A 16,199-nucleotide genomic window follows, 5' to 3' on the forward strand; every position below is an offset into this window, starting at 1 on the left:
GTTATGACTTTGTTCGATGCGCGTAGAGCGGAGAAAGGCATTCATTCTCCTGTCGAGACAAAAGCGTGGCCTGCATGGTCAGCTGCTTAACTACAATGCCGGTATCATGTTTCATCATGTATTACCGCATCTTGCATCAAGTTATGCACCTTTCACTCATAACTACTCTCTGCTATTGTTTTGACAGCTTTTATGTTTTGACAGTTTTTCACGCCGATTTGTCAAAAATACTGATATTGTTAAACATCTACTTATTCCATTTCCTCTTAATGATTTCATACGTTGATGGGCTTGGGAACGTCGCTTAGTGCCAGTAAAAAGGTAGGGTGTACTTGTGTTGACCACTTGAGCTCGTCCAAGGTTTATGATGTAAGCGGTAACCAATCAAGTCATGGTTACTAAGTCTTGTTTCTATGCCCTAATGACTGGTACCTGATAACGACAGCAGTGCAGAATGTATAATGCCGTTGCCCGTACTCGTTGTTGCGCAGGTGTCGTGGGTCCGCCAGCGTGACCTGCACATCCTGACTGTGGGCACTTACACGTACACCTCGGACCAGCGGTTCCACTCGATCCACCTGGAAGGCTCCGAGGACTGGACGCTGGAGATACGCTACACGCAGAAGTGGGACGCCGGCGTCTACGAATGCCAGGTGTCCACCGAGCCCAAGATGAGCCTCAACATCTCGCTTTCCGTGGTTGGTGAGTATGACCCACGTGACACCTTGTTTTTTTTTGTGATGCCACTAGTGACGGGCGACGGAATTTTCGAGCTTCATGGATCGCAGCTTTCTAAAGCTGCCATATAAGAGTAGAATGAGCTGGGTTTTCTTGACGTTCATCGCAGTCACGCAGAAACAATCCCGTTGTGAACATCTGTTTCTTGAATGCGTAAGTCACGACTCCAAAGCCTGGTGAGTGCCCAATCTGGAGTAACTGAGACGTTAGTGAAACATTTCAACGTGTCGTACGAGGATGCTGTTGAATTGCCGCTCCCAAATAGACCCCGAAAGATGCAAGCGAAAGAGAACAAAAAAGGGAACAGGCGCGGTGGCTTGCAATCTATTCCGCAGCATAGGAGAGCCCGAGGTGCACACACGGCAGCAAAAGGATTTATAGGTCGAACAGGTAAGCAAGATGAAAGTGCCGTAAGGGCGTTTGAGATTTACTTTTTCAAGGACTTTTTTAAATTTCAGTATTATTTTGGTAGATAGGTAAGTGTTGAAGTATCTCAGACTTTTTCCTCCTTTGACTCTTCCGAGGAGGTGCACTCGGTGCGAGGTTTTTTCAACGAAATGGATGATAAATAGACGTTGACTGATGAGCCATATAATGATTTAGCAGTAAAACAACTCTCCAGAAATGAATGAATCACGCTTCGTGATCGGAGACTCCCGTGACTGATCGTAGAATGTGCATCGCATATTCCTATGCCTCACTGTCTCGAAGCGCAAACTATATTAGTGTCTTTGCGGAACGCCTGCTATTGGTATCATTGTAGAAAACACATTCATGGCTTTGCAGCTTCAAAGCTATGTGACGAGCGGAGGCAATGAATGTCTTCGCCGTAATATTCACCCGTGCTTACGTGCACCCTTTGTGTAGCCGAGCAGTGTTGAGGTTCTACCTCTCACAGCATAGCTCAACAGCGGTGGTTTCCGGAGGTCTCATCAAAAACTCGAAAGATTCAAAGCGCTGGCGAAGAACAAAGATACACAACACTCGGCGTAGAACAAAACCCAGTGGACTCTCTATTTCTGAAAAAAGGGCTTTACCTGAGGCCTGTCTAGTCAGTACACCAAGAACCACCGCCAGGCATTGCTGAAGGGACTCTTGAGTGCACTGGCCCGCAACCTGCTGAAAAGAAGAAAAACAGAGGACCACGATCAGTGAGATAGAGAGACATAATGAGTTAGAACGCAAAAAGAAGAGAGAACACTTCGGAGAAAATAAGGGGTTCTTGAAAATCTCAAAATGGTCTTTGTTGCGTCTAGTTGCAATGACTCTAGCTTCCAGGCATCCTCGTAGAATCAAATTCTTATTCTCTCTAGCTTTCCTTTTTCGTTCTTATTCATTTTCGGGTTTTACTTTAGAGCCTTCTCTTATTTTTCGGAGTGCATGCTGGAAGGGAAACAACAAGAAACCTGAGACTTCAATAAGCGCTAAGGCGAGCGAGACGGCGTACGGTAAGGACCAGCAAATTAGATTTACGGCACTGGAACTGCACTTTCGGAGCTTGCCATTTGATCACTCGCCTGGCGCGTTTTTGTTTGCCTGTCTGCTATTTGTTTGTTCGCGTGGCTTTTATTCCTGCGAATTCATCGCGGAACGTGAAGTGAGGCGTGAAAGAAGAGAAGGTTATTGAGCATGAAACGAGGCATAGCGAAAAACTTACGGTTCTTGTTTTTGTTATTTCCCTCAAGTCCCTCGCAGTTTTTCTTTTCTTCTCCCTTTCCTAATGGAACCGAGAACCTCTGCGCACGCTCTTTGAGAGCGCAACACAGAGTTTATAGCGCGCGCACAATTGAAGGCATACTATTCGTCGATACCAGAGTTGAAACCTTTATGCGTCTCTAATGACACCTCCTCCCTTTTTTTTTATTCTCCACCTAAGCTGTCTTAGGACGCCATTGTGACTTTCCCATGCACCCGGAATCCCACTCTGAACGAGAAGGCAGCTCAGCCTGCTTTCTTGCGTGTTTTGCTGAATGCCTTTCACAACACTTTCCGGGGCAAAAAGAATAACAATAAAGGCTACAGAGAAGGAAGTTCAAACGACGCAAGTATACCCTTATCTTGCTCCATCCGCTGCGCCAGGTATTTAAGCGGTCGTTAGGAGCAGTTTATCACGTGTCCACGCTTTCCTGATAGCGTCGAACTCCTAAAGCATAGGAAGAACCCCCTTTCCCGGCCGTTTGTTTCTCATCATCGGAGCTCGCCGACTCAAACGCGAAAGTCCCGGATTACCTTGGGCAGCACTGGTAACAGCAGATTGCTAGCCAGGAAGTGCAGTCTCATTTTTCACCAACGATTCTGGCTTCTTCCTCTTGTGTTTCACACTCTTCGTGTTTTTATCAGAATGGCCAAGCATTATGATCCTTATCTGCAATACTCTCCGTCCCGCATTTTCTAGTAAATGAGGGGCTCTGCTTTCTTTTGGAGTTCTCATTTTCTTCGTTTACAGACTTCAATGCACCGTCAGTGGGGGACTGAGAAGAATAATTCTTGGCCGCAGTAAAATATCGCACTCTCGCCTGGACTGACCACGTATCTGGTTTGATTATCGATTTCGCGTGAGGAGTCCCGGCGCCTGCTGGAACAGCCCAGTGTTTGATGTCCTGTCACACCGGCAGCGCCTCTACGACTTATCGCTGCACTAGTACGCCAACGCCACTTCCCGGCCCTGACGCCGGCATGCAGGATGATACGGAAGGGCGCGATACGATCTCCCCGGCGCGGGCCTTCGGCGGAGGTGTACAATGAGTGCTACGTGCTGAGATGCATGACCAAGGTAGCCAGTCAGGTACGCCGTCTAGGGCACAATTTACAACGACCTGAGGAAGCGTTTCTTTCCCACGTACGGCTCCTGGAAACGAGGAAGGTAGGAAGGAAGCTTGCAGCGTCGATTAGTCGAGGGGCTGCATTCCGCACTCACACTTTCCGCGATGACAAAAGTACAGCAACACACAAGCTAGCGAGCGAAGGAACAAGTTTTGAGCAGTGTAAAATTAGCATGTCTTTTACAACAGCTGCCATCGCATGCGTGCGGGCATGTAGTCCTCATCCGTCCGATGCCACTCGGTCTGCCTGTATGTGCAAGCTGTGTTGAATAAAGCAACGTAAGAAATCCTGATAATTAATACCCGTACAACTCCTGCCTTCTCGAAGGACGTCTCGATTTCGTTTCGCCCCACGCAGCAACCATTAGTTTCCAGGTGAACGCTAGAACGATTTCTCCGTAGGCTGAGCAGCGCAGAACATTGCAGCTCTGATTGAGAAGATGGCATTCGTCGCTTCTCGACATCGTGCGTTTAAAAGTAGCTCACACATAGCGTCCAGACTTTTTGCGCCAATAAGAAACAGCCGTAAAATAGCGGTGGTGATGTACCAAGCTTTTTAGGAGAAAAATTCTCTCTTAACCTGTGAGATTGAGCTCGACGGCTTGGTCTATCTTGGCAGCCTTCAGGTACGACAAAGTGAGTGAGTCAGGGAGCAGTGGAGACGATGCCAGCGCGCGGTTTTAAAGTCTAAGTAATAAACTGATCACCTACAGGACCAGTTTTCAGTGCGCAAGTATGCGGCCTGAGAGCCGAAAGATACGTCACCACTGTACACCACCATGTCGAGATCCTTCAGACAAGAGCAGCGAGACATGCCCGCAGCAATGAGGAATAAGATCTGCAAAGGTAAAAAACACACATGCAGAAGACAAAACTGAATGTTTCTGAGACACTTGGCTCAGTACACGCAAATCCTTTTTTTTTAAATTACTTTCGGTGACGAATCTAAGCAGCTCTTTTCAATTTGCTTAATTTTCGCATTCTGGGCGGATGTACAAAAAGGAGGTCTTGCCATATACTTTTCTTTTCTTCCCCAATACCAGTGGCCAAGGCGCGCATTCCGGAAGGTAGCAACCTCTACATCCAGAGCGGCAACACCATCAACCTGACGTGCGTGGTGACGGACACGCGGGCACCACCCGTGTACGTCTTCTGGTACCACGACGACCGGATGATCAACTACGACTCAAGCCGCCGCGAGGGCATCCGCGTCGTGACCGAGCGGGGGCCCGCCACCACCGTGTCCAGGCTGCAGGTACGCCGGAATCACCCGGCAGACGGCGAACACGGGCATCCTCAGTTTTTGAAAGTTTGTGGAGAATACCGACTGCTACTGGTACTTGCCCGCCAGAATACGCTCGCGGGCAGCATACGCCCGGTCAGCACACGCTGTACGCTATTTCTAAGGTTACGTGCAGTGCACTCTTTTAAGCGCACGGTGCGACTTAGCGCCAGGTGTATTAGACCTGGAATGAAGATTACCTGGGTACCACGAATGCTTAAAAAAATGGAAGTCTGGCGCTGATGTCCAGCTCGCATTCGTTGCTTGTCTGCTGAACTACCTGTCATTCAGAACCCATTTTGAGGTCTGCTAGCTACAAACCACGATGTTTGTAGCTAGCAGACCTCAAAAGCGGCCAATGCCAGCTCATTGCATTTTCGAGCGTGCTTCGCAGTATTCGCGAACGTCCGTCTTCCCTCCGGCTTTTGTCCTTGTGTTCGCTTTCCCTGAATGTGCCACAAGCAGCATCCCAGTAGAGTTAAGAATATTCCGTAGATTCGATAGTTTCATCAGGCGATCGAAGTTGGCCACCAAAACTTACATCAAACCCGCTTTACAGTTTCTAGGGGCACGCGAATTACCTCATTACATGCATGAAACATGAGAGCATGCACTGATGCTCGTTCTTTTGTTACCCAGGTTCTGGATGCGGCCACTCGAGACTCGGGCAATTACTCGTGCATACCATCCTACGCGGATCCAGCAAACATCACGGTGCACGTGCTCAACGGTAAGCCTCGATCACAGACTTGTGGCTCTTTATCTTACAAGCACAACGAGGAAATAGCAGTTTTGTAGACTGCGAATAAGTGATCGCGTTTGTGCGGTATTCTTTTGTTTTGGCGCTCACAGGCTCCTTTTTTTTAAGGGTGTCGGGGAGCTCGGGAACTGGGGAGTTCGGAGAGCAGCCGTGTGAAGGCTACCACGATCTGATACTGGAGCTAGTCTTCCAAGATGGTCAGACCGCTAAACAAAGCTGTCTGATCTGGCGTCTAGCGCCACAGCAATACCGTAGAGCTAAACCACACTCACGGGGCGAGATAGACGGGAGAGCCGAATCTGCAGATAAGAGCATGCGACATGGGATTCATTATATGTGCCTTCGTAGCCCATGCGATAGAAGGCGCGCATCTTTATCAGGGGTGGTGTTAGAATGCTCCTGCCTCCCTGACTGCCGCTCAACCCTCTATTTTGTTGCACAGCAATAGCTTCGTCTACCTGAACCCGACAGGAGCGGGCCGAGTCAGGCGTCGGGCTGAGCATGGTCACCCCACATCGACGACTGCGCGTTTACATCAACTCAATCTTAGCGAATCATGACCGGCGCGACTGCAGCGTAGCCTAACGTACAGTAGCGCATTGACAGCGTGCAAAGGCAGCGCCCAATATTGCTGCACGTCGCTGCTAGTACCGATTGCGCCACGGTACCAGCACAAACGTGGTACTTATTCCTTCTATCTTCTCCCACTAACCCAATTCTCTGACTCGACAGCTTTACCGGCACCATGCCAAGCGTGTCGGGATGACCCATCTCTCCCCGATGGCCATTTAGCCGGTTCGCTAATGTTTTCATAAGTCCGGCAGGCTAATTCCAGCAGTTGAATTTCGGGTCCACTATACTCGATGTTCTCAAGCTCATGTAAACGCCCAAAATGCCAATATTTGGCACGTCGATCTTAATCTCGTCAGTGAGTAGCAGGTCAAGAGGGAGGAAACGTGTACAAGGGAGCGTCAGCGTGAGAAAAAGAGCAGACGGGAAGAACACAGGAAAATGCTGATAGCGTGATCCCAGCGCAGTAATATCGGCGTAAATCGAATGCTTTGGTTCGCTGGCAAATTACTTGGTGACCACAGAGTTTGACGTCATACAGGGAGCGTTGTGTGCACTTTACAGATCGTCATTCTCTTTCATTTTTTTTTCGTTGTAAGAAGAATAAAAAACAATGGTTTTCTACAACGGAGTCTTTGGTTTTTCCTCCGGTCTTTGCAGGCGAGAAGCCGGCAGCCATGCAGCATGGTCGCCAGGGCAACCTGGCCGAGCGGTCGCTCTCCTCGCTGCTGCTGGTGTCGGTTGTGCTGCTCCTACACCGGGTCTTCTCCCTGTCCGTGGTGCACAGATAGTCGGACGACGGACATCGCTTGCGCCGCGACAGCCGCCCTGCCCTCGGACAAACCGACCCCGACTTGCGTACACCGTGCACGGACCAAAATGGCGTCGCTGGCCTCCTGCTTCCCAGTCGACCCATCGAAAAGGATTTCACCGTGCGGATTCGCCGCTAGAAGCGTGCGCGGTGGTGACCCTAGGGCACACAGCTGAGATCGCCCGCAGTTGCGTGTCGAGCGGATCACCGATGTCGCCGCTCCAGTGTGGTGGCCCGCCCTGCGGTGTGTACGAGAACGTGCTTGTGCGAAAAGCTGTGGTTCTAGCGACGATGCGAACACTTGCTTTGTGTCGACCCCTGGACCAAAGGGCGGCGCTTTTGGTGACGGGGTGTCTGTGGCGACTTTTGAAGATCAGGAGAGCCCACAACCGCGATGCCCTCCGTGCTCTGCGCGAGCGCTCCCTGTCGCCTACTCGGCGCATTTAGAACGGGACTCTTTCCGCCACGCGGTAGACCCGTTCAAATGAGTCTTAGTTGCTCTTTGTTATATTATTATTTCTGTTCCTAAATTATTCGCGGATTTCATCGCATAAGATTTCTGTGGGATCTCAGTGCAAGAGCAGAACACTCGAAAAAACAAAGGGAACCAGAGACAGCTTCGCAGGTCAAAACGTCTTCGGACTGCAACAGCTGCTAGTCACTTTCGTCACAGTGTTTATCGTCGCTCGTGCACGACGCCGCGGTCGATGCACCGCTGCGAACAGCAACACAGGCAACGCTCCATAGAGTTTCTGAGTGCTTTCTGGCAGTTATCAGTATTCGACAAGCGGAGGAGAGGAATTTTCACAACGGAACGTGATTTACCTTTGTCGTGCAACCAACTCCCCTGCTCAGGACCCTTGATTTTCTTTAGAAGAGACGCAATTAGGCACGTAACACTTTCTGGGGACTCATGTGTACACAAAGAAAAAAAAGGCGTCCAGTGGAATGACACGCAGTTGTGTTAAGCAATGAGTGATTTTTTTTTAAATAATACGCAAACGCAGATGTGCAGAAAGCAAGGCCGCATTGTACTTTTTCCTTTGCATTCTGCGAGAGGAGAGTGGCAGCTAGAAGAGAGAATGCCCCGACGCAAGTTGTACCACGGCTGGAAAGACAGCCCGTCATCATTATCCTGCATACTTCATGGAATGAATGCCTTTGTCCAGCGAGTTCTTGCTAGTGGGTTAGTGAACTCCCGTCTGAAAGGAGGCAGAACATCCCGGGAGTTTCCTTGAGTGGCGTGAGCCATCGGCGTTGTTTCTGTACCATAGCCTTGCCATGTGCGGTTCGGACGAGAGCAAGTTGACATCATCCATCTGACAGCATCGCCATTGACGCATTTACTCGTTGGCGTTGAATTGACGCAAGGCCAACCGAATCATATACGTATACGCACTTTAAGGACACCAGACAGCGAGGCAGTTGCTGTCGTCGAATGAATACAGGCGATACCGAGATCATTTCATGGCAAAGATTAAAGTACGTTTTCTTAGCCTTTCTATACTGTTTGTCAGCGCAGCTAAAGATTCGTTCGACTTTCCATCGTAGTGCTTTTCTTATTTACTGTGTTTTTGCCTCCGCCTTTTAATTCAGAGAGAGGTTATGAGCCCGTCTTGAAACAAGAATGTTAAGTTTTTCGGCACTGAGGCATTCTAGTCGTGTTCACAAGCACAAGCTACATTGGCGTTCGTCTCCTCAGAAGTATACGCGCCGTAGCCAGATGCGCTATTTTGTCACAGAGAGCACTTTTTTATGAGAAGGCCACGTAGCCCGCAGCATGTCTGGGACTCTTTCCTCAAAGGCACGGAAAGCACGTGGACATGAACGATATTGTAACCAACTGAAGTGGGCAGCACTCGAGGTCATGTCAAAAACCGAACCTGCATCCCGATTTGCAGTAGCCACGTCGGCAGGAGCCATAATGCGTGCGCATTCTGAGGCACGGCCGGTTGCACTTGCAAGCGAGCGTCGTTCAACTACTGGTACGGCTGTAAATTGCAGGGTCACGTGGAAACTGAACGTGCAATTGCTGCTACATTGCAGTTGTTCACCGATGTACTACTGTGAGGGTTTTAGAAACTTTCGTTTCTGTAACACCCAGTTTTACTAAACTATGCGATGGCACGCGTCTAGATGCACTTCCTTTGAAAGAAGTAGTTTGAACCAACACTCACAAATGTGTGCAGAGCCGTAGCTTGCTAGTTCCGGATGACGACGGAGCAAGGTGCAATTAGGAAGGAGGGAGAAAAAAATAATGACCGTATATCCCAGTTGATTGCATTATTGACCCACCGAAGCCAGCATGTAGAGAGATGGCGTGTCCAAAAAGTCTGCTTCCTGAGTGCTCGAAGCTGCCCTCAGATTGCCCAGGAGGCCTCCGAGGGTCGAAAGTCACAAGCTTTGAGCTACCTTGTAGAGGTGTACTCTCGTAAAGAACCACGCTACCTTCCGAAGACTGCATTTTTGTTTTCGAGATGAAACACTTTCCGGGTGAAATTCCGCGTGTTTTTTTTTACAATACCGGCCTTGTAGTGACCCTAACGCAGGGAGTACATTTGGTCACGCTGTTCAAGTTTTCGTGCGCATGACGGAATCATGTGTCCACCTCACTGTTCAGCGTTGTGGTCAGTGGTGTGGGATGCGGCAGATACGCTGGAACCTCAGTTAATTTACCTGCGCCATTCAGATGGCGCAGCTACCCACTCCTCTCTTTGGAAGCGAGTTTCTACCGCCCCGGATCGACCACAGAATTCGCCTCGGCAGGAGTGCACACGTCAAAGACGTAGCAAGAATGACCAGAGAGGCACAACCGCCGCCGTCGCTTTGCACGCCGGGTAGAGAGAAATCCCCCACGCAGGGCTATTGCTCCCGGTAAAACCCCTTCGTCGTTGAAAAGCGGTCTTAAGGGGGCGGTATATAAAGTCACAAACTGCTCCCTTCTCAGCGACCGCCATTCAAAGTGGGCCCTCTTGTCGACGCCTCTGCCAGAGTGACCAGCTGATGAGTACAGATCTGAGACGCGCCCCAGCGGCGTGTGCGGTGTCGTCCCTCTGTCTGGACGGATCAACGGCCGCAGCCAAGGCGTCGGTCACTGGCGTGTGTGTGTTTGTGTGCCTGTGTTGTTGCATCCTTCCTACCCCGTCCTCCCTCGAGATCGTCGTCACCAAAGAAGCCGCGGCAGTTAATTAAGATTAGCCCGTGAGACGGATAAAAGAAAAAGAAGACAGTGAAGGAGAATACACTCGCATGAGGCGAAGCCCAAGTCCTGGACGAATAAAGGCGTTGCCTCGCGTAGGCAGCCATTGTTTGAACTGGCGCGACTCCTTGTGTTTCTATCAACGTCAATCCTTGGCGCAGCCAGCAAGAAACGCATTGTTGGTTTCATTATAGAGAAAGCAAAGGGCGGCTGGTCGTCATTTTTAATTTTCTGTCTATTTAATTCATTGTATGACAGCTATGACAAGTTTATTTGCGATTAGTTCAGGTTAAAAAAATTTGGAACTTGGAACTGCGAAAAACTGTTTACACCGAAGACGCGGACCGTCGCACTTACACTTAATGATTTTTGGGCAAACTTAAGTAATGAATACGTACATTATTTTTGGTGCATCTCTGAAAATATAAAGAAAACGCTGAACTTCCGAAAGAGTGCCTGATTGTTTCTCCCGATTTCTGAAATGCCATTTTTTTTTAAATTTAGGCGAACTTGGTTCGCAGGTCGAATATATTACTTAGCTTTGCAATTTGTTATCTAAAATAATGTAAATTAAGGCTGACAAAATTGCACGATATAGTCTAGTCAAGCTTATAGATTGTTCAAAACCTGAAGGTACGCTTAAACCATGCTTTAAGATTGTGACGCGATTAGGTTAGCGGATCCCTACTGAGGCCTATGTTCTAATTTGCTTATCACATCCCAGACATGGTCTTGCTGTACTTTACAGTCCTCATACTACTTCTGGCACAGTGGTGCAGTGCTTCAGTGGTTAAGCGATGGCTCCACTGACCCGGCAGGTGGCTGTTTATAACGCAGCCACCGGTGGGGCTTGTGACACCCAGGGTGCTCTTCCCGAGAAACCTCTCGCGACCAGTCATTAGTTTAACTGCCACCTGCCATGGCGGGCAGCTTGCTAACAATTCGGTGGGCATTTTGGGACGAGGTGACAAGATTAGGTGACATAGGTGGTAGGTGGAGCAACTGGTTTTTTCACTGACAACGCCGACAACTCCCGCACCGGATTTTCCGTAGAACGGGAGCCTCAACGCTTTCATTTTACTATGAAGTTCATCCACGCATGCATTATTAATGTGAAATATTGTCACGAAAGCTTTTGGGGAACACAGAAGGAGACCTCGGCCACTGGAGTATCTTTTCTACCGGCAGAGTACCGCTGTTCGTAGGCAGGTGAGTACCGTCAATTGGAACTCGACTGATGGTGATAATGAAATACTGTCGCCGTAGGTGCAACTGGTCGTAACCGGAACATACCGCGTTGGTGTGCTTGCTGATGCAGTTGCTACCCAGGTGAGGCAGAGCTTCAATGTAGTGAGTAATGGGGTGGTTGGGAGGCGCAATGCAGCTATGGTGGTTACTTCTTCGCTACAGAAGTAGGTATATAATTGAGGCCTGATATGATATGGTGTGGTACGGGAAGATACAGTACGATGTGCAGTGGTGTGGTATGACATGTTGCGATGCGGTACGGTATTGTGTGAAGTCGATGGTTTACAGGATACCATCTCAGGAAGCATAGAAGCTGAAGTTCACGGGTCACTTACGATGGTCAAAACGGAATCAACATTTCAAGAGAGCTACGCCTCTTTCAAAAACACTCAAATGATAGGCTCGACGTTTCTGGCTTTTGTGGCACTTTAGAAATACATTTACTGATTTGGCATAGATACGAAACAAGCTACCAAAACTCCTGATAAATGTGTTGGCATTGACTTGGCGGTAAGTGACTCCAGGTTTAGACGGGCTCATAGATACTATTTCGTTGACAAAATCTTGGCGGTGTCGCAGTTAATCTCCTGGTAATATTTCCTAGCCTGCTTGGCGATTATGTTCGTTGCTACTTTTTCGTTTCGCACGTCGTACCTGCGCTCTCAGGAGTTTCTTGAAAAGTTTAGTTTCGCCTAAGTATACTCACGCACAATCGGCGCAGTCAATTTCGTGAACGCCGCGTGGAAACTTGCGACGAGTTACTGATCCTTCACGTCAGAAAGCTTAGTCCGTACCTTGCTCGTCGGGACGTGTGCAATGTGGACGCCGTGCTTGCTGAAAACACGCGCAAGCGCCTCGCTGATTTCTGCTACAATGTAAGAATTGTGTCCATTCAATGCGGTGACGTGAAGAGAACGGTGCTAAGTTCAAGGACTGAAGTGTGGAAGAAGGGGAAAATTCGTGATTATAACGGTAACATATAAGATGCGATAGTTTTTTTTTTCTGGATTGCCTCTAACTTGTTAGTCTCTAATTGCTTATAAGGGTTCCAAACTACAGATTACGTAATCTAAAAGATGGTGGATTAAAAATTGGCTCATTAACAACTGTGTATATTTAGCACAATTTTTTAGCGTTCGCTAAAGGTAAACTAATATTTTAGTCCTTTATTACATATGTAATCAGTGTGTTCAGACAATGATAAGTTGTGCGCAAAAAAAGACTCCATGATACTTGTACTTAGAGAGCTTAAATACAGCATGATGATTGAAAGAGTAACTAACAAGTTTGCCTAGATTACAATATAGTATTGCAATAGGGTATGGTATGGTATGGTATGGTATGGTCTGGTGTGGTATGGTATGGTGTTGTATAGTGTGATATGCGATGAGGTGTAGTGTGGTATGGTATGGTGCGTTATGATACGACACGACTAGGTGTAGTATTGTATGGTATGGCATGGTATGGTACGGTACGGTACGGTACGGTATGGGATGGTATGGTATGGTATGGTATGGTATCGTATGAAATAGTATAGCTTTCTTGGAATGGTATGTTATGACACGATATGGTTTAGTGTAGTATGATATGGTAGAGTAACGTAGATTAGAGTAAGGTGTGTTAGAGATTAGAGTAAGAGTACAGTACAGTACGGTATGGTAGGGTATGTTCGGGCATGGTATGACATTGTACTGCATGGGATACTATTTATACACATATTTATTATTTGCGTACATTCGGTGTACATAAACAGCACTCCTGCCTAAGCAGTGGTGCACCATAATAAAGCCAATAAAAAAGCGGAACAAGATGTCAGGCCTGCATGGGGTACACTGAATGCTTCATTATGCAGTCAATAAAAATAAAAAATAGAACAGCTGTGCCAGGCCTTCGTGAAGAGCATACAAGCGCACATAATATATTGCTTCATGCACAATGAGACAAGAGAGTGCATCTTGAAACTGTTTGGAATAACATTGTCCACATTTGGATTATTGTGCAAAATATGAGTGTTCAACCTATTTTGAATGCGCGATTAAGGGCAGTGTACCTAACGCCACAAAATACATTTAGACAGTAATAGACACGCAGGACAGCGCTTCTAGTAAGACTTCGCGTCTTCCCAGCTGTTGGCACAAAAATAAAAGAAAACGAAAAATTAAGGAGCCATGCAAAAACATGCGAGACGCCTCTGCGCGAGTCCGCTCCGATGATGAAGTGAGGCGCGGGGCACAGCAGAACAGGAGAGCTTGCGAAGAACTGGCGAAGAAATATGAAAACAAAGCAGCTGCAGAAAATAAGACGAGGTAACGAGAATGCGACAGAAGACTCCGGTGCTGCTTGAAAGACTACCAGGAGACAGGACATGGGCTGACGCGTCGCCAAGCTGCGGTCGACGTTATGAACGGGTACAGCGTTCCCGCGCTCACACCGCCGACACGACGGACGTGATTTCGCGCGAAAAATAAAAGGAACACAGCACGTGAGACGGGGAGGCAAAATAGAGGAGAGCAGTATAAGGAAACAAGACACATGGGAGGAAGCCCTTCTTCGGGCGAAGGCGCGAGCAGGATCCTGTAGCCGGCGAGCAATCTATCACGTCGCCGTTGCACGTCTCCGGTATACGCAAACAGGGCCTCCGGTCGCGGCTGTGCCTACGCGGAAAAAGCGGTTTCCCAGCTCGCAAAGAGACGGGCCTCTGCTTAACGGCACGCAAGTCGACCTCCCGGCTTTGTTCCATCAGATCAGGCTCAAGATGCGCCAAATTTTCTGTATTTGCAGCTGTTGTTTCTTTACTACCATGAAATCCCTCTATCATTCTACTTGCTCTATTATAGTGTTGTTCATTTTCCTCTGCACGTAATCGAGATGACAAGTCGTGAGTAGCTAGAATTTTCGCAAGTAGTTTTCAAGCAGCGTAATCTGAAGCAGCAGCGGAGCAGCATAATCGGGGTGGTATTTAGCTCTAAACTCTGTAGGAAGCAACAGCCATGAAGGGGAAGCTACTTAACACAAGCCCAGGGAGCCTGGGCAAATTATTGTACTTTCGGCGGCTGTCAAGACGTGCCGCATGACGCTAAATACTCAAAACCATCGCGAGAATTTCAAATGTTCTGTACCTTCTTTTTAATTTCTATGCTTGTCGGAAATAGTTCATGTGAGCTTAGGAAGCATTCCATAGCCCAGTTTTTAAGCGATGAGGAAAATTTGAAGAATAAATAAAAGAATTTTATTCGGTGATATAAACTGTACATCAATGTACGTACATACTATATAACTATACACACAAAAGGAGGTGCCAGAGCACGAAGGCTATATGAGGACCCCCTGTCGGTAGTTATAAGAATTCAATTCAATCAAGGTCCTGATTCTCCATGAAGCCTCTGTTGTCAAGTGCTTGACTAAAGGGGTATTTTCAAAGAATTTATTTATTGAAACAAGTGAGCGATCCGGTTCATCCGGAACATCAAATCTACCTGAAAGGATTTCATAACGTGAGCCCATTGCGGTAATTTCACCAAAAAGTGTTTTTGTATATTCTCTCTTTTTGTACCAACAGCCAGCCGTTTTTGACAGTCGCACAGCGAATAAATTGAATAGAGAAAGATTAGACCGGCTTCCTCAAGCACCCAAGGCAGTAGGCTACTCACACCGCTGACGCAGCTCACTTGAAGTGCAGGAAGCAGGCTCATTTGACACGCAGTCATCAGGGAACAACTCAGAGCAGCGGAACACGAATTAAAAGGACTGATTAGCGTTCTTTATGCACTCTGCATGCCTTGTGTGTGTGGCGTTTTTTTATTCGCTGTTAGTTTACCCTCACAGTCATATCCGCAGGTCTTTTGTATTCTAGAAGGCCACAGGCAGTGAACCCCACACCCCGGCCTGAGCATTATCTCTGCATATTTGGTCAAAGACCACAATTATTCTAAGTGAAAGAAAGTATTAGAAGGACAGCGATTCCAGTCTTGCTCCAGAAGCCCGGTCATTTCCATTTTCAGTGGCTGTCCCAAAGGACAAGAACTTCACTATGCAGACAGTGATGCAACACTTTTCTGCACTTCGACCACCTCTGCACCTGTCTAGCGTTGCGCAAGGCTTGTCGCGCGACAGAGCTATTCTCTTGTATGGACTGCGCACGAACTCTGCCTATACTCCTGTATGAAGGCACAATCTTCACCGCGCCATCTCGCCTATGTGCGTGCACTACGATGTTGTGGGTGATGTGAACCATTTCGTTTTAGAGTGCCCGCGTTTTTATGCCGAACGTGAGACACTCCTGTGAAACCTGAGGAGACGGAACGTTCCCTTGGATGACGTCTCTCGCATCGTGTACCCTGAGCGCTCCCGAACTGAGCGGCGATTTGTATCACCACCAATCTTCAAGTTGTTTAGAAGAACTTATTGCTGGGCTAGTTGGTGCATGGTAGTTCTTAAGACGTATTGCGCACACAAAAAGACACAGGCCGACGAAAAGGGTGAAAACTATCAACTGCTTTGTATTAACGGCACTGCTGTATATATAGGCAGTGCGCACACGTGCCTAAAGAAAAGGGAACACGAGAGAAGGATGTCAGATCAAGCCTGTGCAAAGATCAACCGAAGCCACCTAGGAAGTTCTTTACCACATTGTACAGCATTACAAAAGTACTTGTTGTGAGCCACTGTTAAAAAGCATTAAGATTTTGGGCACGAGAAAAGACAAAGTAGCGCTTGAGCTTTTAGAAGCTACCACATCAAGAAAAGGCGATAACTGCATCAGTGATACT

At 47.9% G+C, this 16,199-nt stretch overlaps 1 protein-coding gene across 1 annotated transcript in view; it reads left to right on the plus strand.

The window, feature by feature from the left end:
* LOC144126057 (neurotrimin-like) overlaps positions 1-10,295 on the plus strand; it is a 274,915-nt gene extending 264,620 nt beyond the window's left edge. Inside the window, exons 3-6 of the mRNA XM_077659961.1 lie at positions 492-702; positions 4,604-4,815; positions 5,482-5,572; positions 6,833-10,295. Coding sequence (XP_077516087.1) covers positions 492-702; positions 4,604-4,815; positions 5,482-5,572; positions 6,833-6,963 — 645 coding nt within the window. The 3' untranslated portion in view covers positions 6,964-10,295. The remainder of the gene's footprint in view (positions 1-491; positions 703-4,603; positions 4,816-5,481; positions 5,573-6,832) is intronic.
* The last annotated feature ends 5,904 nt before the right edge of the window (positions 10,296-16,199 follow it).

The sequence above is a fragment of the Amblyomma americanum genome, chromosome 3, assembly GCF_052857255.1.
Source record: "Amblyomma americanum isolate KBUSLIRL-KWMA chromosome 3, ASM5285725v1, whole genome shotgun sequence".
Taxonomy (NCBI): Eukaryota; Metazoa; Arthropoda; class Arachnida; order Ixodida; family Ixodidae; genus Amblyomma; species Amblyomma americanum.